Genomic DNA, 26,127 nt, shown 5'->3' with positions numbered 1-26,127 from the left:
GTACCAGCTAGTATTCTAAGCACTGTATTAATTCATTTGATCTTCCCAGCTAGGTACCCTTATTGTTCCCACTTTTTTAGATGATGAAAATAAGGCACAGAGAGATTAAGTAATTTACCCAAGGACACTTAGTTTATAAGTAGTAGAACTGAGTATGACACGATATAATCCCTAAGCCTGCAGGCCTAACCTAGACAGTATACTGCTTCCCACTAATTTGTTAATGCTAAAATGTTAATAAGTGTTTTTGAACAATAATCACAGAGAGGCAGCTTTATAATTGATCATTCTGTAATTAGGTCTGTATTTTGAAGCTAGGAGGCATTGAGAGTGTTTATCACTGTTGTGGAGCTTAGAAATTATAATGTTTTAATGAAGTTTTACCTTAAATTACAAACATATTTTATTGAACTTTAGAGAAGAGCTTTAAATAATGGAAAACATATATTAAATTTTTAATTCAATTAAAGCTTTTTTTTCTATTTCTTCAGTGATACTTTGAAATTGTTTCATTACAATATAGATAAGAATAACATTTAAGCTACTCAGCATTTGTCTTCAAGATACATATTAGAGTTTTGCACTTGCTATATCTTGGTGATCTGTATTTCCAGGGTTATCTTGAAGAACTCTTACGACTTCGAGAGAACCAACTGTCTGAATCTGTCGCTCAGAATAAAATACTACTACAGAGGATTGAAGATTCTGATCTGGCTCATAAATTGGAGAAGGAACAACTAGAATATATAATTGTGGAGCTTCAAGATCAGCTGTAAGTGAGTCCTTTTGGAAAAATTTTGGCAGTAAAGTTAAGCAAAATGGCATGTGTGGCATAGGATTCAGGTTCCAAGAAGTCTGATTGCCTTCTGTTTAGTTCTTTTTCACTTACTCTTTTTAAAAAGTTTACTTTTTTCTTATAAAAGTAATCATGGTCACTGTAGAAACTTTACAAAATATGGGAAGAAAATAAAAATCACCTGCAGTTGTGCTATCCAGAGTTAACGCGATAACTTGGTGTGTATTATTCCAAATGCACATGCATATTTTTAAAGTATTTATTTAGTGATTGATTGATTGATGCAAAAAGATGGTATATAAGGTCATCTATTCGAAGTACACTGTACTATTTAAGTACAGTGCCATTATAGAAACTGTTTGTTACCAGGTTGTGCCAGGATGTCACTAAGCACAGTTTAGTAGAGCTGACTTTTTTTCATAGCAAGACTTTTTTTGATGAAGAAAACTGTGTATTGATCTACATTCTGGTACAGCTCCTTAACTTATTACTGTTCAAATCAGTTGCACTAACCGTACCATTTTGTCAAACTTAATTTTATCAATTAGTTGTTTATGGTGAAAATCTTCTCATATTAATATTTACTTAATCTTAAGGATGACTTTTAAATTTTTTACTTTGAAATAATTTCAAACTTTCAGAAAAGTTGCAAGGATAGTACAAAATAATTCCCACATGCCCCTTCTTAGATTCACCGATTTTCAGCATTTTCCACATGTCATAATTCTCTGCCTCTGCTTGTATATACAAACATTATTTTTTGAACTACCTGAGAGGTTGCATACATCATTATCTCTTTACCCCTTAGTACTTCAGTGTGTTTTTCCTAAGAACAATGGCATTATCTTAAATACCCACACTTTGGATCTGATTTTAAGAAATTTAAATCAGTAAAATACTTCTTTTACCTGTAACTCATATTTCACTTTCATCAGTTGTCCAAGTAATGTTTCTTATTGCTTTTGCTTTTTTGGTACAGGATCCAATCCAGGATCACATTTTGCATTTGGCTGTCATTCTCTTTAGTCACTCTTAACTTAGAATAGTTTTTCAGTGATTGTCTCACATGAGATTGTTATTTCTGAGAATGCAGGCTAGTAATTTTATAGACTATCCGTCAATTTGAGTTTGTTTGCTTTTCCTTGTGATTAGAATGAGCTTATCCATTTGTGGCTGGAATATAGCGTAAGCAGTGTGTCCTCAGGATATCACATGCAGAGGTCAATGAAGTCTGTTGGCCTTTTATTAGTGATGTTAATTTTAGTCATTTGGTTAAGGTGTTTTTCTCTTCTGTATAGTTACTGTTGTTCCTTTTGTAATTAACAACTAATTTGCAAGGAGATACTTTGAGACTAAAAGCATAAAAAATGATTTTTTTAAGTAAAGTTTTATTAAGGAGCATAAAAATTAAATGTTTTCTGGGAATTTGTATCTTGATAAAAAGAATTATGTTCGCATATTGTTTTTTACTTTTTTTCTAATTTTTTAAACATATTTTTAATTTTATTTTATTTTTTGGCTGCATTGGGTCTTTGTGGCTGCATGTGGGCTTTCTCTATTTATGGCGAGCGGGGGCTACCCTTCGTTGCGGTGCATGGGCTTCTCATCGCAGTGGCTTCTCTTGTTGCAGAGCACGGGCTCTAGGCACGCAGGCTCAGTAGTTGTGGACCCGGGTTCTAGAGCACAGGCTCAGCAGTTGTGGCGCACGGGCTTCGTTGGTCTGCAGCATGTGGGATCTTCCTGGACCAGGGATCGAACCCGTGCTCCCTGCATTGGCAGGCAGATTCTTAACCACTGCGCCGCCAGGGAAGTCCCATTTTTCTAATATTTTAAAGAGAGTGTGTCGTATGGGGTATCAGTCACTGAGGGGCAGATTAATACCTCCCGTAGCCCCTCACTACTATAAGCAGAGAGAAGAATATTATGAAGCAAACAGTAGAGATTTCTGGTTATTTCTTTACAATTAAAAGATTAAGAAAATAATTTTTCTTTTGCAAATAATACTGGTAGTTTGTCTAAATGCTTTTAACTTATAAATAATTATGTCGTCGGTTTTTATTTCATCACAGAGATATTTTCATTTGAAGAATTAAATCTGACTGTATCACATTTATTTTGCTTCTGATAATTTAAAGGAAACAGTCTCAAACTTTTTAGCTTGAAAAAGAATCTACGAGTTATGGTTTTATCTTACTTTTGTGATACAAGTGTCATTGATCTTCCTGATTTTGCAAAGAAACCTTAGAGTTATTTTTAATCTCTTTAAGTTAATAGAGCAAAAAATAAAAAATTAAGGCCACTGATGAGAATTAGACTATTGAGTTTAGAGGTTAAAGATTTATTTTCACATACCATGGCTACAATCTCTGGCTAGGTTGTAAATTGGTGTCTTACAAGGTTCCTTTGTACAAAAACCATTACAAGAATACTTAATGGAAGAGTAAGATATATGCCTTCCAGAATGTTTACGATTTACTTCGTTATCAGAATCATATTTAAGGTGCAGATAATCTCTGGGCACCTTGAAACTATAGGGAGAGAGTGGACATTTTTTCCTTCCTGATATTTTTTTTACCAACAGTTAGGAAGGCCTGCAGTCAAAGTTGGGCACTGAAGTTCCCTTTGTTAATCCAGAGGAGATAAAAGTGGCCTTGAGAAGATTAAAATGTATAATGTATAAAGAAAAAGGTCAGAAAAGGAGCATTAAATAGAATATGAAGCATGAAGTATTTGCTTCTACATTATGTTGATTAGCTTTTCCTGGGTGATTTAAATAATTTGTCACTTAGCTTTTTATATATTTCTCAACGGTTATCTGTGTTGTTGAATTACTGTTAAAGTATGCTTTAATAATGTCTTTGAATACTCATAAAATCTGAACATCTTGTAGTTTGGGCAGTAGAGTGCACAGTGTGATATGGTAGAGGAGTACCCCAAAGCTTTCTTGCAGATCAGGACTGTGTTCAGATACTGGCTCTGTCCTTGCCTAATATGAGCTCAATCTTGATTAATATCTTGGAGCCTCTGTTTCCTTATTTGTAAAACTGAGATAATATTCACCTTGTGGATTATTATGAGTATTAAGTGGTATCATGTTTAACACAGGTAGGACAAAGAAGGTAGTCAAGATTATTAGCCTGTTTTGGCTTACAGAAACCTTAAGATCTCCTTGATAAATTCACTCGGATAAATAGTGAGTTTAAAATGCTTTACCTTATCATGCCCAGACCATGAATTTGGACTTGATTGTATTATTCCTGAGTATCACTTTTGAGATCTAGTTTCTAAATGGTAGTTGGATTAATATTTATAATAATATTATGGATCTGTGATAGACCTTCAGATAGATGTTCTACTGTACAAAAGATTCTTTGTAAAACACTGATTGCAGACCTCAAGAATAGACAGCTTCAGAACAGTATGCAAAAGCTAAATTCTTTGTCATGATTAATACCAATAAAATGTGTAATAGGGAGTCTTTTATATTTAGTTGATGAAATTTTTCTATTCATGATTTGAAGAATAGGAATAGTAAAATGTCTTACAGGGCTTCCTAGAGAAGGGACTGAAGAGTCTAAATAGTAGAGTGAAGAATCATGCATTGCTAAAACTAAGCCATTGTCATAGTTCAACAGCCAGTTTGGTGTAGTTCATGGTGAGTAGTGATGGTTTGATCTGTCGGCCTGCAAACCAGAAGCCAAGGATGCTGTGGCATCCTGGTTCACAAATTTTAGGATGAGTGGTATGGATTCTAACAGGAGAATGCAGTGATGTCATCATAGCCCAGTTAATAATGGACAGATCATGACAGTTGCTGGTCATATATATTTTTGGCAGGTAACAGTTATTAAAATAGTAAATTACAATCATGCTAATATATATTACATACTCTATTATCCATATAAGAACAGAAAAGTCAAGAAAATGCATCCAGAAGAGAAAAAGGCCAGGTACCAGATAGGTAGAACCATTTCTATTGTATTTTCTTGGTATTAGTAAGAAATTATATATTACAACAGGAAAGGGGTACTTATTTGATATGAATGGCATTCCATTGCCTTTATAGTCCTGATGTTAGATTAAAAGTGCTGGCAGAGTCTCTTATATCTGAGCAGATGTCCTTATATCTGGGCCAGGGGCCTCCAGCAGTTAGAACTGCCCTACAGATTTCATGGAGAAGTGACTCATTTTATTTGGCAAGTGTTTTACATTGAGTACATGAAAAAGGGAAGCATCCCTAAATTACAATTTATAAATAGGACAATATCACTATTAACATATAAATATTGTTTTGTTTAGTTATTTCTGTTATTTAGCATTTAATACTTATAAAATTATAATTAGCATTTAAATTCTGAAGCTATTATTATATTTTTAATTTTTTATTAAGAAATTTTCAAGGGACTTCCCTGGTGGGGCAGTGGTTAAGAGTCCACCTGCCAATGCAGGGGACATGGGTTCGAGCCCTGGTCCGGGAAGATCCCACATGTGGCAGAGCAGCTAAGCCCCTGCACCACAATTACTGAGCCTGTGCTCCTGCACCACAATTACTGAGCCTGTGCTCTAGAACCCGCAGGCCACAACTACAGAGCCCACGTGCCAAGAGCCCGTGCTCTGCAACACGAGAAGCCACCACAATGAGAAGCACATGCACCACAACCAAGAGTAGCCCCCTCTCACTGAAGACCCAATGCAGCCAAAAATAACTAAATTTATAAAATAAAAAAAAAAGAAAATTTCAAGTATCCACAAAAGAAAGAATTGTAGAATAAACCCCTGATTGCCCGTCACCCAGATTGAACAGAATTTGTCACATTTGCTTTACTTGTCTTTTTTCTTTTTCACTTTTTGCTGAATGATTTTGAAGCAATCATGCCCTTTGATTCCTATGTACTTCATTGTACATCTGTAAAAACTATGGATACTTTCTCACATAATTTCATAATCACACCTGATAAAATTAGGGACAATTGTTTTTATCATCGAATGTGCTTTCATACCAAGTTTCCGTAATTGTTTTAAAAGAAACTTTTTTGTAGTTGATCTTTTTCAAATCAGGATTCACTCATACTTTACGTATAGTTATGTCTCATAAGCCTCTTAATTTAGAACAGTTTTCCCCACTTTTACTTTTCCTGTCATTGTCTATTTGCAGACTTTTCCTGCATAGCATCCAGCATTCTGGATTAGTTCTTTGTAGTTTATTTACCTTGTTCCTATATGCCTATGCCTCCCAGTATGTAGCCATTAGCCACATGTGACTGTTGAGCACTTGAAATGTGGCTAGTCTGAGCTAAGTTATGCTGTAAGTATAAAATCCACACCGGATAGTGTGAAATAAAGAATGTAAAATGTCTCCTTAGTAACTTTTTATATTGACTACCTATTGAAATGCTAATGTTTGGGATGTATTGGGTTAAATAAGTGCATCATTAAAATTAATTTCACCTGCTTTTTAAGGTGGCTACTAGAACATTTTAAATTCCATATGTGACTCTTCTTGATTGGTGCTGGACAGCTGTATTCTCTGTACTATATCCTCTCTTCTCACAGTGGACTGGCTACATTTGCATCATCTGGGAGCAGATTCTCAGGCCCCTCCCCAGACCTGTGGAGTCAGAATCTGTATTTAATAAGATCCTCAGGGGATTAATTGACACATTAAAGTTTGAGAAATCACTGCTTTGTACTGTTTGTTCTGTAAAGTATATCCTCTTAACTCTGGATTAGTAGTTCTCAATCTTGGTTGCACGTTTAGAATCCTTCAGGGAGCCTTTTAAAAGTATATTTTGAAAAATGAGGATGCCTGCCTGAGCCTTACCTCAAGAGATGTTCATTTAATTTGTCAAAGGTGGGACCCAGGCAAGTGTACAAGTGTTTAAAAGGCTTCCCAGGTGTTTCTGATGTCCAGTCAGCATTGAAAACCACTGCTCTGAGGTGCTGGGCTAAATTTGAGTTTAATTTTATGACAAGAATATTTTATAGGTAGTGCTCAGTACTTCCTATCGGGAAGCAGACAAGTTGTCCCACTTTTATTGATCTTAAAATAGGACAGTGGATTTAGGTGGTTACAGCCGTATTTCTCCTTTGTGGAGGTTCTCATCAGCCTTTCATCTAATGGCTTGACCATGGATAAGCATTACTTGGAGCAGTTGGTTCATCAGGATTTGTAAAATGGTGATTTCCTAATTGTTATTCCCTCCGTGCTTAAAGGCTAGAATCATCTATAAAGAACTTTTCCTTATTAGGGCTATTTGGTGGTTACCATGACAGTTCTTACAGGGTATTATTAATTTTCAAAGTAAGATGCTGATGTCCTACTTAGCTCCTAATGAAGTGAAGATTTTGCTTTGCTTTCTCTCTTCTGAGATTATGAACTTGTTACATATAATCTCTTCTATAATGTGAATTAGCGCATACAAGGTTCATAAGTAAGGGGATGATGTTAGTATAGCAAAGAAATCGCCTTGATTCATAATTGATTTTTTCCTAGAGGTTTAACATTTCTCAAAAAAGTAACACCAGCAGGGACTTACCTGGTGGGTAAGACTCCAAGCTCCCAACACAGCAGGCCCGGGTTCGATCCCTGGTCTGGGAGCTAGATCCTACATGCACGCTGCAACTAAGAGTCCACATGCCACAATTGAGAAGCCCGCAGTGTGCAACTAAAGATCCCGCACGCCACACCTAAGACCTGGCAACAGCCTAAATAAATAAATAAATAAATAAATAAAACACCAGCAGAATGCAGAATACATTAATACAGGCAAATACTGAAGGCCACCAACAGATGGCACTCTCTCACTGTACATAATACTCTCTCACCGTGCTTTCCTCTAGCTCAGTTGAGCTAGAACTTGGAGGTGCTTGTTCTGTAGTTGTCCTTGCCCCCATGGCAAACCTCAGCCTCAGCAGCCTTGACCCTTCCTTGCACCCTCTTCCATCAAATGGCTTTTACTTTTTTGTTGTTGTTAAAGCTGTTGTCGTTGTAAAGTTATTGTAATATTTCTTTAATTAATAGGAATTTAACAAATATTTTAAATTGGGTTTGAAGTTTTGTTAGGTTTGTCACAGTTTTTCTTAGTGTTGTAGTTGGAAGGTTGAATAGACTTTGAGTTGTCAGCCCCTAACCCTGTTCTCCCCATAAGGCCAGCTATTTTCAGTGTGTAATTGCAGAACGCTGTTTTGTTTTGTTTCTGCACTATAGCAGAAATGCCTATATTCAGGGTATTTCTGTCCCATAAATTTATTTTTCTTTTTGATGCTCCAATTGTCCTATCTTTGACTAATGGAAATGCCTTTATATTCATTCCTGTGTCCTTCTGACATGACACATTAGTCTTTGCTAATTTTCTTGCTTTCTGGTACAAGATATCCCAGGCTCATCTTCTATATTTCCTGTCCTGGAATCATCCATTCCTCTAAGGATCCAGGGTTTATCTTATATTATAAAATGAGAGGGAAAAGGAAGCATTTGAGGGAATTCCCTGGTGATCCAGTGGTTAGGAGTCTGCGTTGGGGGCCTGGGTTCAGTCTCTGGCCGGGGAACTAAGATGCCACAAGCCACACAGCACAGCCAAAAAAAGAAAGAAAGAAAAGGAGGCATTTGAGTGTTTTTCGAGGTTCTAAATTACTCATTAGGGCTTTCCCGGTAGCGCAGTGGTTAAGAATCCGCCTGCCAATGCAGGGGACACGCGATCGAGCCCTGATCCGGGAAGATCCCACATGCCACGGAGCAACTAAGCCCGTGCGCCACAACTACTGAGCCTGCGCTCTAGAGCCCACGAGCCACAACCACTGAGCCCACGCACCACAACTACTGAAGCCTGCGCACCTAGAGCCCATGCTCCGCAACAAGAGAGGCCACCGCAATGAGAAGCCCGCGCGCCGCAACAAAGAGTAGACCTGGCTCGCCACAACTAGAGAAAGCCCGCGCGCAGCAACGAAGACCCAGCACAGTCAAAAATAAACAAATAAAATAATTTTTAAAAATAAATAAATAAATAAATTACTCATTAATGTTTCTTTCTTTTCAAAAGATACTGTCAAGTTAAGGTCTAAAGTGCAACCAGGATAAAATAAATAAGATACAAGGATGTAATTTATAGCAAAGGGAACATAGCCAACATTTTATAATAATTTTAAGTGGAGTATAATTCATAAAATATCGAATAACTACACTATATACTTGAAATTAGTATACTATTGTAAATCAGCTATACTTCAATTTTTTTTAAGTGTAAACAAGGTTGAAAAGCATTTAAGAGACTTTGATTTGGGGTTAACTTTTTGGGCAAGAATACTTCATAGGTAAATAATTTAAGATTTTGGGGTATGTGGCTCCTTTTTAGGCTTCTTTTTTCAAAATGTTTTATTTGAAGGGAAATAATTGTAAAGTGATACAAAGTGAGTCTTTATCCCATGGCTGTGTCTAAAATTAACAGAAAACAAAACGATTTATTTTTTAAAAATATTTATTTGGCTGCGTTGGGTCTTCATTGCGGCGTGCAGGCTTCTCTAGTTGCAGCGCTTGGGCTTCTCTAGTTGAGGCATGTAGGATCTTAGTTCCCAGCCAGGGATTGAACCCGCATCCCCTGCATTGGAAGGTGGATTCTTAACCACTGGACCACCAGGGAAGTCCCAAAGAAATTTTTATATTAAAATTATGAAGAAATTAGGATATTCACAAGCTATGTGAGCATTTTCCAATTCTGGTAAACTTTAAATTAAGATGAGTAGGGACTTCCCTGGTGGTCCAGTGGTTAAGACTCCATGCTTCCACTGTAGGGGGCACAATTTTGATCCCTGGTCAGGGAACTAAGATCCCACATGCTGTGCGGCACAGCCAAAAAAAAAAAAAAAGTAACTCTCATTATTTCTTTTGGTGCTAAATTGCTTTTGTAACTTCTCTGGCCTTTATTCATTCATTTGACAAATAAATATTGAGAATGCCATGAAGAGCCAGGCCCTGCTCTAGGTGCCGGTGATTCAGGAGTGAATAAAACAAAGTCCCTGCCCTCATAGAGTTTACACTGAGTGGATGGCAGCCACCAACACCGACAGTAAACAAATAGTGCCTGAGTGGTGGTCCTCTTCCTCTTCCAGGGTCGTCAAGAGAGGCTTGGAGGCCGTAACTCTCTTACCCTGTGTTCCTAGGAGAGTGAGGTGTGGAGTGTATCAACACCTGGTGTTCGGTGGCTTTCCCTTTCTGGAACTTCAGTGCTCTTTACCTCATTCTCATTATTCTCATTATGATTCTCAATATTACGCTCATGAGCATAAAATTTTGCACTCCTGTAGTCCTGCTAGATTAGGTCCTTTATTTTCATGAAGGTTGTAGCCTAAGATTTTCTCAGTGTGCCCTGTCACAAATAGTAGTGGACTATATCCTGAGAATTACAGTACATCAGGAAATAAATAGTAAGTGGAAAGTAACGGAGGTGTGCAGCAGGGGTGTTGGGCATTTTCTAGACTCACTCTCAGAACTTGCCTTGTAGCCATCGGCGTCCAATGTATTGCCTCATCAAAATTGAAAGTTGCCTCATGCCATGGACCTTTGGGATTACTTAGGAGCACGTGGAGTCACAGATATTAAATGCTAAGTGCCAAGGGCTATATGCCTTATGTATCTCTAGAGGCTGAAAGTAAAGCTTCATCATGAGCATCAGCACAGCATCTGCGGTAGGTGGGAAAGGAGCAAAGTGAGGGAGAGAGGATAACCCTCAAGTTTGGAGACACAGGATAAAGAATCAAGTAAGTGAACAGAATAATATGGACAGCTTTGAATTGACTAAGCACTGCTCTCAAAATATAGAGAATGGGATTCTACATCTTTTTTTTTTTTTTAACATCTTTATTGGGGTATAATTGCTCTACAATGGTGTGTTAGTTTCTGCATTATAACAAAGTGAATCAGTTATACATATGGGATTCTACATCTTTTAAAAGAGCTTGTAAGTAGCAGTAGACTTGAGCCTAATCTCTGAAAGGAAGGAAAGAGACCAAACTGTGGAGATTTCATCTTTTTGTCTTTCATTAAAATAATGAATGTAATATTGAGGGCTCAAAAGAATGTAAGATCTAGTTTTTGAAGCTAGGGTGCTCTGGCTGAAACCCTCACCTTAAATACCATCTTCAGCTAAAGACAAAAGAGGGTAGGATGTTGGAAGTAGTGGTTTGGGACTTCACAGTGGAGGGATGAAATTTACATGGAGATGAGAAAGTAAATGTTTGGTAAACAAATGTTTGCTTGACCATGCAGAGATAGTGAGACGCAGAGTAGACTCTGATCTCTCCCTTACCACACCTAGCCCATATTCTTTGCAGGTGTCTTTGGTGATAGCTCTGTTCCTGGAACCAGACCCATTATCTAAATTCTTTAGGTAGCTAAGGGGATGGTAAAAATAAAGACTTCTGAGTCTTCTTTTTCTTAAAAACAATCATTCTAAATTAATTCTTATGCCAAAGAGACGTATTTTGGGGTGGCAAACATTGCTCCCTTACAGAGTTAATATCCAAAATATATAAGGAACTCGTACAACTCAATAGGAACAAACAAACCAACCAATTAAAAAATGAGCAAAAGATTTGAATAGACATTTCTCCAAAGAAGACATACAGATGACCAACAGGTACATGGAAAGATGCTCAACTTCGCTAATCATCAGGGAAATGCAAATTACAAGTACAATGAGCTATTACCTCACACCTGTGAGAATTTCTGTTAGCAGAAAGACGATAGATGATAAGTGTTCGCAAGGATGTAGAAAAAAGGGAATCCTTGGTCAATGTTGTGAGAATGTAAATTGGTGCAGCCTCTTTGGAAAACAGTATGGAGCTTCCTCAGAAAATTAATAGAACTATCGTATGATCCATCAATCCCACTTCTGAGTATTTATCCAGAGGAAGGGAAGTTAGGATTGTTGTCAAACCCAAGTTCATGTGCCCCACGCACAGTGAGGCCAAACAAACTGAAAAGTTGGAGTTTGGAGCAGAGAAAGGTTTATTGATCGAAAAGGGTGCTGAAAAGATGGGGAGACAAAGGTTTGTCTCAGATCTATCTTACCAGCTGGCCAGGGCATAACGTTTTTAAAGGCAACATTTGGGATGAGGGTTGCAGGGGACTTGACTTTCTTCTGATTGGTTAGTGGTGAGGTAACAGGGTGGTGTTTCAGGAATCTTAATCATCAGGCTTCTTGTTCCACCCAGTCTGGGGTCCCGTGCTTGTGCCCAGCCTGTAGTCACCATCCTCCACCTGGGTGGGGGGGCGGGGTCTTAGTTCCTACAGAACAGCTCAAAGATCTGTGTCAGATTGTTTTGTATATGCCTCGAGGAGGAATTCAGACTCTGTTTTATCACTGAGCTCTTGTTTCTCAACTGCTTTTCCTTTGTTTCTGCATTCCCTCACTTCCCTAATTAACAACTGCTTGAATCTCTTCTTTGGAACTCAGGGAAGGCCTAGGAGACAAAGCCTTTTTCTACAAACAAGAAACTGGGGACACGGAAAGCCTTTTGTACCCAGGAGGACCCCTCAGGGTCCTACTCTTTTTCAGAATCTTGAAGAGATGTCTGCATTGTTATGTTAATTTCAGCATTATTAACAGTAGCCAAGAGGTAGAGGTGACTTAAGTGTCCATGTGTCCATGGATGAATGGATGAAGAATAATATATATATAAAGACCCTGTGTCTGTATACACACATAGAGGCACAATGGATGATAATTCAGCCTTAAAAATGAAGGAAATCCTGTCATTCATGACAACATGGATGACATTATGCTAAGTGAAATAGACTAGATGCAGAAAGACAAATACTGCACGGTCCCACTTATATGTGGACTCTGAAATAGTCAAATTCAGAGAAACAGAATAGAATGATTGTTACCAGGGCCTGCAGAGAGGGGAAGTTGGGGAGATATGGTTCAGGAGTACAAAGTTTCAGTTATGCAAGATGAATAAATTCTGGAGATCTAATGTATAACAATGTGACTATAGTTAACAATATTGTATACTTGAAATTTTCTGAGAGGGTAGATAAGTGTTCTCATCACACAAAAAAGAGGTTAACTATGAGGTGTTGGATGTGTCAATTAGCTTGAGTGTGGTTATTATTTCACATTGTATATCAAATCATCAAGTTGTACACTTTAAATGTATACATTTTAAATTGTCAGTTATACCTCAGTAAAGCTGGGGAGGAAAAGATTGAATTATATTTGTGTGTGTGTGTGTGCGTGGCCAAATTCCTACATAATTCCTACTGAGAATCTAAAGAGAAAATAGCTGACTGTCTCCCAGTTTAGAGGTAGATACTACAGGAAAGTTCTTAAAATTAGCTGGAATACATATATGATTTCTACTTTCTTAGTAAATTAAACAATTTCCCCTTAGTGTATTTTTCTGTAGAATTATTACTTTAATGAGAGAATGTTAAATTGACTTATAGACATAAGCGACAAGTAGTATCTGTCTCATATGGAATGATTTAGTTTTTAGATTAGCTCAGTAATGTTAGCGTTGGTTAGAGTTTTAATTAGTTAAATGCTAATTATCACATAGTTTCACCTTTAATTGCCCTTGATTTTGCACTATGAAATAACAGTAATTGTTGAGTAATTTAAGATGAACCCATTTTTAAACTTGGCCAAATGAGAAATTTCTTCATTCTTCGTATATTAACATCAGTTGGATTACCGTTGAGTAGGTCTTGAAGTTAACTTGGTACGTTTTGCTTGTTCTAAGGTAAGTAATGGGATTCTTTGATTGCAAGCCGTCACAACCAACTCTTAAAGCACAAATGGAATTCATTAGATTGATATCAATAACTCATGGAATGGATAAGATACTGGGAAAGTAGGCCTGGAGAGAGGTAGGCTGAGCTACTTCAGAGGGTTGGGAAGTAGGAACATCTGGAATATCTCTTTGCTGGTACATTTTGGTCAGGACCTCACTGCAAGAACAAATAAACTGCTTCGTCTATTTATCACTCTAAATGGACTCAGGTCAAGATTCAAAATTCAGGGATGGGGTTTTCAACCTAACTTAATTCACTTGCCTGCCCCCTAGTGTACTGGAGTGGTGAGAGAAGAGGCCTGCCTTACACAGCATCCTCCAGGAGGCTTTCCTTTTCATAGTAGCAAGGCAAGTGCCAGGATTTACTGTGTCCACATTCCTCACAAACGGTGGAACACAGATGTGGCACGGATGAAAACTAGGCCTATTCAATACGCTGAGATTTCTTATCTCCTGTTTCAGAGGACCAGGCAGCTTCCCATAGAAAAAGGCAGTACCTTAATTTGTCATAGGGCAAAAATTCTCCACAGGCAAATAGTGTGTAAAAACTCTTGTGAAACTTCAGTTCCTTTTTCCATTTTATATGCTGTAAGACTTTTCGCTTTCCAGAAAGAATATATTCTGAAGTGGAAGATCGTTCATTTACTTATCATTGAGTTCTACCAATGGCGTTTCCTCAGATGCACATTTGCCTTTCTTCCCTTCTGCTCTGAATATTTCCTGTAGGCCAGTTATGACATTGGAATTGAGTTCTCCAGTGACATTCACTGGGAACCCTAAAGAGGGAATATGTGAAAGAGAGAAATCTAGTAAGAGAACCCAAAATAATGGTAGTTTATTATAATAGATTCTCTGGCCAGTGATCCCCATTTCTGCTTTATACTATTTTTCTGTCAATCTTAGAAGATTTCTAATCACTCTTTACTGTTTTCATAAAAACCGATGTTAAATTACCTTAAAAGCCTTTTAAAATTTTTTCATTCCTTTTCTAGTGAAATGAAATCGTTGGACCTAGCCTGAAGGAATACCTTGATGGGAGACATTCTCACTGATTCTGCCTATTTCACTTGTAGTATTTCCATTGTAAGAGAGAATCTAGTGTTGACATCAGATAATGTTTCTTTATGGACATAGTGGAGCAAGTATTTATAAATGCACACAGATATTCCGTAAAATAAGAAATATTTGTATGGAGCTTGCTAGAGACATTAAAAAAAAATGGGATTATTCCATTAGAATCATGGTTAATAGCCAGAGGTGTTGCGCCGGCGGATTTTCTCCAGGGTAGGAGCGTCTTGCTAGCGCACCACTGACCCTCTGCCACCCACAACAAGACTATGATCTCTGAAAGTTAGTGGCAGGCACGTTTTACTTCCTGCTTCTGAGCCGGTGGGTCAGGACCTTGGGACGCTAAAGTCGTGGACTCCTGTTTGAGAATGCAGGTTGCCTAGGTGGTATTTTAAGGCATTTTAGAGGTAGAATAAGAGCTTTCCAAACAGAATTATGCTTTTAAACGAACTACCAGTTCAAATGTTGAATTAGTCTTGTGACAGTTGGTTTGTGAAATTGAAATCTTGGGAGAAAGCTAGTTCTTTTGCAACTTGTTACTGACAAGTAACAGCTCTACAAAAATGGAAGTAAACCATGAGTTGTTATAATGGCTTCGTTCTGTGGTTGAAATATCTCCAGTAGATTATATTGTTCAATGTAATTGTCATTGATATAATTATGTTCATGAAGATTTATTAGTAGTCACTTTTATCAAAAACAATTACAGGAACCTCATGGATTTTTTATTTTATATTTTTCTGTATTAGTTTTATTTTTATTCATTTTAATTGTGTTTGTTTGTTTACTGAGTTAAATTACTTCAACAGATTGTGAATTTTGAAGCTAGAGAATCATACACGTGGACTCTTTACTCTCTTCTGTATTTTAACTGGCGTCTGATCACCTGTAACTCTAAGATATCACCATTGTTCTTTAGTTAAGATGTAAAATGCATCTTGAGTCCTTTAGTAGTATCTCTGGGGAAAAGATAGGAAGTCTGAATTTCACAGGTAGTGATTTATTGTAGCAGTAGAGAAAGAATGAAAAACACATATTGCAGGAGACGAAACAGTCATAGCCCCAACTAGCCTTCCTGTAGTTCTGGTCACATTCTGTTAACATACCATTTTAAAAAGGTGAATTTGGGGGCCTAAGTTGATACCATTATCAGGTTCCTGTGCCAATGCAGAACAGTGAAGACAAAAGCACTCACCATCTTAATATTCACAGGACTGTGCTAAAGAATAATGATTTAAGATCAAGACAAGAGTTAACTGCCCACCTCACCAACCAGTGGCCTTCCCCAGGAGCTCTGGATGTCAATGCTGTTGCCTTGGATACGTTGCTTTACCGAAAACACAATAAACAGTGGTATGAGTAAGTGTGATACTTTTTTTTTCCAACTAATTACGAACTTAGTTGTACCAAACACATGGCTATCCACTTTGGTTTCTCATTCTTTCTGAATTCGTTATTAGCTTAGAGCAAAAGTAGGATTTAAGACTATTGTGGCTTAGTAAGTTTAGATTAAGGCAGTGAATGTGGTAATGTTATGAAGCCAAGGCACCCTGGAGAAGTAAAAAAAATTTGAGAAATCCACCAGCTACCTACTTCTCCTCTAGTTAATCTTCAAGCAGTCCTTCAGTGAAATCTGTGAGCCTGTATTTTATGAGCCATCTATTTTTTTTTTTTTTTTTTTTTTTTTTTGCATCACGCGAGCCTCTCACTGTTGTGGCCTCTCCCGTTGTGGAGCACAGGCTCCGGACGTGCAGGCTCAGCAGCCATGGCTCATGGGCCCAGCCGCTATGCAGCATGTGGGATCTTCCTGGACCGGGGCACGAACCCGCGTCCCCTGCATTGGCAGGCAGACTGGCAACCACTGTGCCACCAAGGAAGCCCGAGCCATCTATTTTTTAATTGTAGCTTTGGTGTTTGTGTTAGGACTAATTTTCATGCTTGTTATAAAACATAAAATTCCATCTCATGAAAGGGTAGAAAGAGATTTACTTGTTCTTGATGGGTCTGGAAGACTTTTGTTCATTTTCAGTAAATCTAATATTGGGGGGATATTGAAGATATAATCACTCCACCTATAGGCCACAAGATCCTTCTCCTGTTTCTTTGTCCCAGTGTTCAGGACTATTTCGTTTCTTTATTGTTTCCCAGTGTTGAGAGAGCAGCAAAATTTTAGGATCTCTTTCTTTAGGTAGTCTTCATTTTGGAACGTGTAAATTGTATTACCTTCTTTTGGCTTTTAGCCATTTCCTATCATGGTAATTTTTTTTCAATATCTTTATTTTCCTATATGTCTTCAGCTAATTTTCTGATTATTTTCCCTGCTCTCCCTGCAACTCCTTCTGTTCTTTCCCTTCCCTTCCTCCCTTTCTTCTTTTGTCCCTCCTTCCTCTCTTTCCCTCTCTTCTCTTCTCCCTCTTTTTCTCTCTTTGTTTTTCTCTCCGCTTTTCTTTTAGAGCCCTTGCTTTAAATTTCACTGGTAGAGCAACACACTTCTTTCCCTGCTTCACAGGGTGCCTTTCACTAGGTAATTAGTAGCCAGACTGTTTCTACAAGGAATGTTTTAGCATAGACATAATTTCTGCCTGCTTTACTCTGTGATTTTTTTCATTTATCGGAGGTAGAACTCAAATTTCACCTTTCGTTGTTTAAAAAAAATGGCTAGAGGCTTTAATGTTTGTTTCACTGATTGTTAGAGATGCGTAGGGAAACATGGCCAGTTATTTACAGAATGAATGGGTAGAACTCTCTTCAGCATCTCCTGCACCGCACTTAGTATGATTCAAGGTGTTGACTGGACCTTTCATGGATTGGAACTGAATTCCCCTCACATCCTTAAGAAAGTCATAAATAACTGGAATATATCTTATTATCCTAGTATACAATTTTATCTTTCTGTGACATTGAATGAATGGAAGAATATTAGTTTATTTGTATTTCTGATTTATAGTTGAAAAACTGAATTTATAGCAATACTTGGTAGACTTATCCATGTATAACATAAGATACTCCAGCTTTTTTAACTGCAAAAATACTATAATATTATATCCTGACAAGTTAAAAGACTAATAACTATGTCTTTTTATTGCAATACCTACATGGTCACTTTAGACAGTGGGAGGGAAAATATTTTAGCCAAAAGACATGTATGTACCACTGCCTGCCCATAGAGCTACCTATTGAAGAACGAATAAGGACATCTAAGTGGAAGATTTATTTCCAGATTACCTTTGCATGCAGTAATAGTGACTTTTTTTACAGAATATTGTAGCAGCAACAAAAGTTATTGCAGTCTCAGAAAAGAATGCAGTGAAACTGCCTGTTTGTCTGTTTAGAATGGATCTAGATTTTATACCTCTTGACTCAGTTACTCCATTAGTTTAAGAAGGGGCACCCTTTCCTTCCCAGCATCATCCTTTAATCTAACCTGCCCTCAGATGTTGGTATTGCTTTTCTGTGGCCCTATCGCCAAATTGATATCCCTGAACAAAAAGTATGCACGAGGGGGTAGCTCTGAGATCCCTGGACCTACAGTTTAAAGTCAGGACTTAAAAGTATCTCTGCTGCTTCCTTGCTGTGTAACACTAAGCATCACTTCCTCTCTCTCTCTTTTTTTTAAAATATATTTATTTATTTGTGACTGCGTTGGGTCTTCATTGCTGCACCCAGGCTTTCTCTAGTTGCGGCAAGCGGGGGCTACTCTTCGTTGCGGTGTGCAGGCTTCTCATTGCGGTGGCTTCTCTTGTTGCGGGGCACAGGCTCTAGGTGCGCGGGCTTCAGTAGTTGTGGCACGTGGGCTCCATAGTTGTGGCTTGCGGACTCTAGAGCACAGGCTCAGTAGTTGTGGCTTGAGGGCTTAGCTGCTCCACAGCGTGTGGGATCTTCCTGGACTCGAACCTGGACTCCAGGGCTCGAACCCGTATCCTCTGCATTGGCAGGCAATTCTTAACCACTGTGCCACCAGGGAAGTCTCACTTCCTCGTCTTCCCTTCTGTTTCTGCACATGTAATGTTGGAGGGTAATGCCTATTTAAACAGAATTGTAAGTCATATGAGGTAATAAATTGCCTGAAACCTAATCATTTCCTGGTAAATATTTATTTATAGCCTATATAATCTTTTTTTGTTTATACTCTCACATAACCTTGTATCTTTCATGTTTGGAGAATATACACTCACCCAACATCCCAAGCTCTACTTTCTTAGAGAGCTTGTAAAACCCTATATAAAACTAAAATGACCAGCAAATCCCCAGTTGTTCAAAATACATAATACCAACTTTTTCATGTAAAAATGGAGACTTCGGATTTTCAGAACAGAGTAGTGCTGTATAAATCATGTTTGAAACAAATCATAGCTTTTCATCGGGATCCAGTTTTTGCTCTCTTCAAATTCATAATATAAGCCAGAGCTCTCGAACTGACTTGGTAACTAATTCCTCTTCATTTGACCAGTATCTTAAATAAGTCCAACACATGTTTCTGAGAGACTGCACATTATGGAGGTGGTAGCCAAAGCCTCTTTAGTAAGGAGTACTAGCTCTCTTGATAATATGGAGAAAGAAACTGGCCCTATAATGAGTCATCATAATTTTCTGCTAAGAGTATGGGATGTCTATAGTTATTTCTCTGGGGCTCTGGAAATTTGTTCGCCCAGTTGGCTTTGAGAAGAAAGAGAGCGCACTGTTTGATTTAATGAATTTCATGGATTTGTTGACATTTCTTAAAATGAGCCAGATAACTTGGCTATGGTCACCTGGTCGTGGAAGGATCCCTTTCACAATAGATCTTAAATTTATTTCCATTTAATATACTGTTTATAAAACTTTAAAAATATCATTTCCAGTTTATTTCTTTATTATTTAGACCTGGCAAGATTAGTTATGATGGATTTTACTATATCTTTTCCTTTATTTCAAACATAGGAGTATCATGTTTGATACTATAGCATTATAGGCTCACTGTAGAAGCTCAACAATAAATAAATATGTAAAGCACACTCCCAGACACACATAGAGCAATTGATTCTTTTTTGTCTCCAGTAAGTTCTGTTTTAATATGTATCTTTTTATGTAAAGTCTAGGTTACAGGAGCTTGTTAGATATTTGTTATATAATCTTGTTAGATTATCCGTTACATAGCCTTGTTAGATTATTGCCTAACACATCATTCCCATCCCAAAAGATGAGATTCATTGTCACTTTTTTGCGGTACGCGGGCCTCTCACTGTTGTGGCCTCTCCCGTTGCGGAGCACAGGCTCCGGACGCGCAGGCTCAGCGGCCATGGCTCACGGGCCCAGCCGCTTCGCGGCATGTGGGATCTTCCCGGACCGGGGCACGAACCCGTGTCCACTGCATCGGCAGGCGGACTCTCAACCACTGTGCCACCAGGGAAGCCCTACTTAAGCTTCTTTTAGTCTTCTAAATTTATCATTGTCTTCCAGTTTGGCTATTATTCACAAAATTATTAAGAATTATGAGCCTTTATGTGCCCTTTATGATCTATCATTTAGGCCTACTTTTCTTAATGACTCCGATGCATCAGATATAATCACTTCAGGTGTATTAGAGGTTCTCCTTCTCTTGTGTGTCTTTCCAGTCTTTTTAGAATAGGACTCCCTAAGGCACTGAGGCTGTAGAAATCTCTTTAAATAAGTTTTGCATTGACCTGACTCACATGTATCCTTTCAAGCTCCCTTGCATCCTTCCATTTTGTAGCAAATTGAGACTTTATAGATGTTCTGCTCTAACAAATGCTTAGTTTGTTCCTTTAACATACTTCTATGAAAATCAAACCAAGAATAAAAAGAATGGCATATTTCTGTTTCCACACACAGTCATGTGCCTCTGTGTAGACAGTGCACATTATTTGTTTTTATTTTGTACATGTGGATAGTTTCTTCTTCTAGCTCTCTGTTGCCCAATGACTACCAGATAATGTGAATTATCATTGACCTCCGTATGTCTACTGGGCGAATAAGTAATGTAGATTATCCATATCATTGCATCTGCATTGATATAAAGTATAAAATTGTAGAAAATTTTACTTATAATTGAATTCAGCCCTGTTGCTCAGTTTCCTTTTAATTTGCCTTTATTTGGTACCCAGTTCTATGTATATAAGTCTAAACTTGAATGATTTTATTTTTTTATTTTTTATTTTTTTGGCTACAACACGCGGCTTGTGGGACCTTAGCTCCCCGACCAGGGATCAAACCCATGCCCCCTGCAGTGGAAGCGCAGAGTCTTAACTGCTGGACCGCCAGGGAAGTCCTGATTTTGAGTGGTTTTAAAATGCTTATATAGTAAGATATTGAATGCAGTGGATTTTATTATATCCCAGGTACTCATGACAATTCCTACAAGTTTAATTTAAATTATATTTAACAATGTAATGGCATAGATTAAACTGCAAACTTTTATATAGTCATAATGCATGACTCTTACTATCTTGGGTTCTTATTTTGATTAAACTCTTGCCGTTTAAAACATTATACTCTGTGAGAAACAGAGACATAGATGTAGAGAACGAACGTATGGACACCAAGGCGGGTAAGGGGGCTGGTGGTGGTGGTGGGATGAACTGGGAGATTGGGATTGACATGTATACACTAATATGTATAAAATAGGTAACTAATAAGAACCTGCTGTATAAAAAAATAAATAAAATTTTAAAAAAATGTATCAACCCCCAGCAACACATTAAAAAAAAAAGAAATTATACCCTGAGAAATAGGAACAGACCGTTAACTGGTTTGACGTATCTGGTGGGTTACACTTAAATCTTTCAATGTGTTTAAAGTGAGTCTAGAATTCTAAGATAGGACTTAGTGATGACCTTTTGAAGACAGAACTCCCATAGACAGGTAGTTTGCTCCATGACAACAAAACGTTTGTCAGATGGAGCTGCCGGTCGCATTGGAAATATGGTAAAAAATGAGGAAACCAAAGCCATTCTTTGTCATTACTGAAAGCAGCTGAACTAGATTCCTACCAGGTGGTGGGAAATAGTTTCGTGCAAGGAAGACATTGTATGGTACTATTCTTAATATCTTATGAATAATGTGCTTAGTTTTGGCTTGGAATTTTTACTTCAGAACATCATTGTCTACCAAATTTTATTTTTATATTCATTGACATTTGGTTAAGTAAATAAAGCCAATAAACTCAGAGTTTATTCACTGAAGGGTAGAAAGGTCCCTAAATCACTTTGGGCTTAGAAGTGTGGTATTCTAAAAGGTACTTCAGTAGGTCACACAGAAAGCTCATTTTGTGTTGCCATTACCATAGGATGCTTTCACATGCTTTCCTCCCTTGAGAGTCTGTAAATGTGTGCTGTCAAGTTCTCAGTCCTCACTCGCCAGAGTCTTTTTTGCTTCTGGGTATTTTGTTGTTTGTAAATACTTCTACGCATAATTTTTTAAATTTAATAATATTAAGTTTCCTATAGTGAAATATCAGTGTCAGAAACTCATCTTAAGCCCTTCATTTTTAAAAGCAAGTCCTCTGCCTATTAGGCACAGAAAAATAATTTGGAAAAGAAACTTATTTATAAATAACTTCCTTTATTCAATTCCTCTGTTCCTGATTTCTGCTATAGCTAAAGAAATAAGATTTTACTGGAAATCAAGTGAAATTTTCAGTGATTTGATTAAATACAGTATAATTTACATGGTCTATCTCAGCAAACAAGGCTATTCTTTAAGAAGGGTTTCTAATAAAATAGGAAGACATCTTTTCTTCTTACACTAGAGAGGAGATAGCATAGTAGTTAAGGGGATAGAATTAGAGCTAGGCTACCAAGTTCAAATCTCATCTCTTGTGCCCCAGTTTCTTCTGCTGTAAAGTGGGGATAATAATAATTCCAACCTCTTCTGGTAGTCGTGAGGATTAAATAAGTTAATGTATATAATATATGTAGAACAGTGCCTAGCGTTTGGTAAGTGCTATATAAATATCGGTATCATTTTTTTGTTACATGTTGTATAGCTTATATATGTGTCATCTATTATAATTATCAGAAGTTTCCTACAGTAGACTTTCCTGCTACTTAAAATTATAATTAAGAACTTTTATACTCTCACCATTTAAAAAATGATGTTATAACGTGAGAATGCTGCTCGCATTGTAGGCTGGGAAGGCTATTCCATCACCTCATCCTTCACCTCATTTCTTAGAGGAGAAAACAAATAGATGCCTGCTGTATATATTCCCCTTAATATACATACACCTGATAAATTTGTAAGTCTACTCTTATGTGTATGAATAGAGAGTAGCTATGTAATAGATATATGTTTTCTATAACATTATCATAGACTATATAACATTTCTAGGAAATTAGATAGGGTTTGGTTACCTTGGGAAATAAATATTGAACCTGAAAAACATATTCCCTTTCCTGGATCATTTATATTTAGAAATAAAAATGAATTTTGTTCACGTACTTGAAATGTCAGTAACATGAAAGCTGCATATATCTCTTGAGTTGGTTTTATGTTGACAAAACAAATATGAGGAAGGTTTAAACATTTGCACATAAACATTCATTAACATTTAAACATAAATATTTATTAACTTTCCATTTATAGCTGAATTTTTTCATCTATTATAATTTATTTCTAGTGAATTTGTTTACTAGAAAATGAGCTCACAGTTATAAATAGATGATGGAAGGAGGTTAATTATCTTGATGGTGTATTAACACAAGTAGGTATTTTACTACCCAACATTTTTTAAACTTCTCAGTTACAGGAATTGATAACAGTAATTTGTTATTATTTTTATGTAATAACCATCTGTAACGGTATCAAGGCACTGTGCTTAGGAGATACACAATCATCACTAAGTTATGTCAGTTTTGTTTCTGTATTAGGAGAGATGTAAGATTTTCTGCACCTTTGACAATTAATAATGACCAGAAGTCCCTATTTCTTAGCTAACTTGATCATCAAAAATTGGTGTAAGGAATTAAATTTGTTTGACAAGTTATTTCTCTTTTCCTTTTTTTAGTGGATTAAACAGACCTCCAGAGAGGGTGGAGGGAAAAGGATAACGGAAATTCTATTGCTGCCATGATAAAGACAGTTTAGGGGAGAAATTGGGGAGAAATTAACCAGAAACTCAATAAGTTGGAGAAAACCATTAAAGACTATCTCTAGAAATTCTTTATTGTGAGAAGAAGGTAAAGTAGTATCTCACCCTTGTTTTACAGAAAAAGTTGTCAAAGTCTTGACCAGTTATCAGCTGAAGTTAGCCTTTCTCAGACTTCACTGGATCCAGGTCAGTCACAAGGAGATGGAAAACGAGACACATTAAATTTAATCAGTGAAGGTAAGAAAAAAAAAATCTATTTAAAAATTGCTTTTTCCTGAACTATACATATTTTGGTTGCAGAGGATTGCTAAAGAATAATAGTGACATTTCTGTGAAGCATGCTAGGAATTAAGCTGCCATTATGATTAAAAATAGTCTGCTCTTGTTTTTTTCTCATGTGTTTGTAGCTAACCTTCTCGATAGATATTCTGTAATTGTTACCTTTATTTCCTCATTTCCTGTATTCTTTTTTACCCACTCCGGTTTGGCTTTTGTGTCTCTACCACTTATTAAAATGACTTTTATCAAGGTGATCAACCACTGCAGTAGTGCTGACATTGGTCCTCTGTCTTCATTCTTTTAAACTTCTCAGCAGCTTTTGATCCAACTGATGATTTCCTCATTCTTGAGTCACTTTTGGTACTTCATTTTCTGAGTATTCTGAAAAACTTGGGGAATAAACATAAAAGAGTTTTCTTTCCCTGTTACTGCTTTCAGCTGTGTTCTAACCACCCCTCTTTCCAGTGGGTTGCATCTTCCTGAACAACATATTGATCCAATTTCATAAGTTTTCAGGCCACTTTCAATTATATGATCACATTTCAGTTTCTAAGACACAGTCTATTCTTTTGTTTTTTGGTACGTGGGCCTCTCACTGTTGTGGCCTCTCCCGTTGCGGAGCACAGGCTCCGGACATGCAGGCTCAGTGGCCGTGGCTCACGGGCCCAGCCACTCCGCGGCATGTGGGATATTCCCGGACCAGGGCACGAGCCCGTGTCCCCTGCATCAGCAGGCGGACTGTCAACCACCGCGCCACCAGGGAAGCCCCAGTCTATTAATTTGTAAACTTCAGTAAAATAGCTGGTTCAAAATCTTTTCTTCCCGTCCCCCCCTCTCCCCCAGTATAGGCTAGATCTGTTACTCTAGCACTTTGGATTGGACACCTGGCGCTGATATGATCTCATGCTCACATATTTTACCTCTCCTTCTTCCCAGTTCCACACCTGCTGGTGTGTGTGAGGGCTAGGGAAAGACAGACAGTTCCTTACCTCAGAGGAACCTGTATTCCTCTATGCCTCCTTTCTTCTCTTGTCTTCTCCATTGCAATAAATGACCACCGTAGACATTATCTTAGACACTGCTCTTTCGCCTTATAACTGCAAGTCAGTTCATTAGCAAGTCCTGTCAGCTTCCCATACAACACGTGCTGTATACATTGATTCATCATCTCCATTACTACAACTCTAGTCTGGGCCACCTGGGTCAAGCCTCTTGGCTGGACTGCTTTCGTCTCTCCTTCCTGCCTCCTCACAAGTCATTCTCCATGTGGTGAACAGTGATCTTTGAAAACATAAATCAGAATCTACTATACGCCCCCCTTAAAATTCTCCAGTCGCGCTCAGTGACAATCAGAATAAAATCCAAACTGCTTATCTTGGATGGCTTCCTTCATAATCTTGTCCTTACCAGCTTCTGCCTCATATCATACCATTCTTTTGTTTGTTCTCTACACCGCAGCAAACTGACCTCCAAACTGTTCTTCCAAGCTGGTTTCTGCCTCAGCTATCTTTACACTTGCTTTTCCCACTGCCCTGAAACTACTTTCTTAAGGTCTTTGCATGGTAACTTCTTTATCAGGTCTCTGTACAAATATCAGCTCTTTAAAGTAGTTGGGTTGTTTTTGTTTTTGTTTTTGTGGTACACAGGCGTCTCACTGTTGTGCCTCTCCCGTTGCGGAGCACAGGCTCCGGACGCGCAGGCTCAGCGGGCATGGCTCACGGGCCCAGCCGCTCCACGGCATGTGGGATCTTCCCAGACTGGGGCACGAACCCGTGTCCCCTGCATCGGCAGGTGGACTCTCAACCACCGCGCCACCAGGGCAGCCCTAAAGTAGTTTTCATTGGCCGCCACACCTTAATTAACCACCCATGTCAATGCCCACCCCATCCCAGGCACCTTACCATACTGCCATACATTATATTATGAGTCTTGTCTATAACTCCCCACTAAAATAGAAGCTTCATGAGGGTAGGGTATCTTATCCATATTTTCGCCAGCATATTATTAGAGTCTGACACATAACAGACAACCGTTAAATATTTGTTGATGGAATAAGTATATAATGAATAACTGTCATAGAATATGAGGAACAAGTTACAGGTAG

The 26,127-nt window shown here is 37.8% G+C and overlaps 1 protein-coding gene across 6 annotated transcripts in view; it reads left to right on the top strand.

Moving 5' to 3' along the window:
* RUNDC3B (RUN domain containing 3B) overlaps positions 1 to 26,127 on the top strand; it is a 147,676-nt gene that overhangs the window by 105,708 nt on the left and 15,841 nt on the right. For 4 of the 6 annotated variants that reach the window (XM_030857039.2, XM_030857040.2, XM_060304714.1 and 1 more), the window contains 3 exons: positions 615 to 772; positions 15,869 to 16,015; positions 23,863 to 23,981. In XM_030857039.2, the coding sequence (XP_030712899.1) occupies positions 615 to 772; positions 15,869 to 16,015; positions 23,863 to 23,981 (424 nt within the window). The remainder of the gene's footprint in view (positions 1 to 614; positions 773 to 15,868; positions 16,016 to 23,862; positions 23,982 to 26,127) is intronic. The other 2 variants (XM_030857041.2, XM_030857042.2) reach the window with 1 other exon arrangement.

This window comes from Globicephala melas, chromosome 9 (genome assembly GCF_963455315.2).
Source record: "Globicephala melas chromosome 9, mGloMel1.2, whole genome shotgun sequence".
NCBI classification, from domain to species: domain Eukaryota; kingdom Metazoa; phylum Chordata; class Mammalia; order Artiodactyla; family Delphinidae; genus Globicephala; species Globicephala melas.
This window is presented reverse-complemented; position numbering and strand designations above follow the sequence as displayed.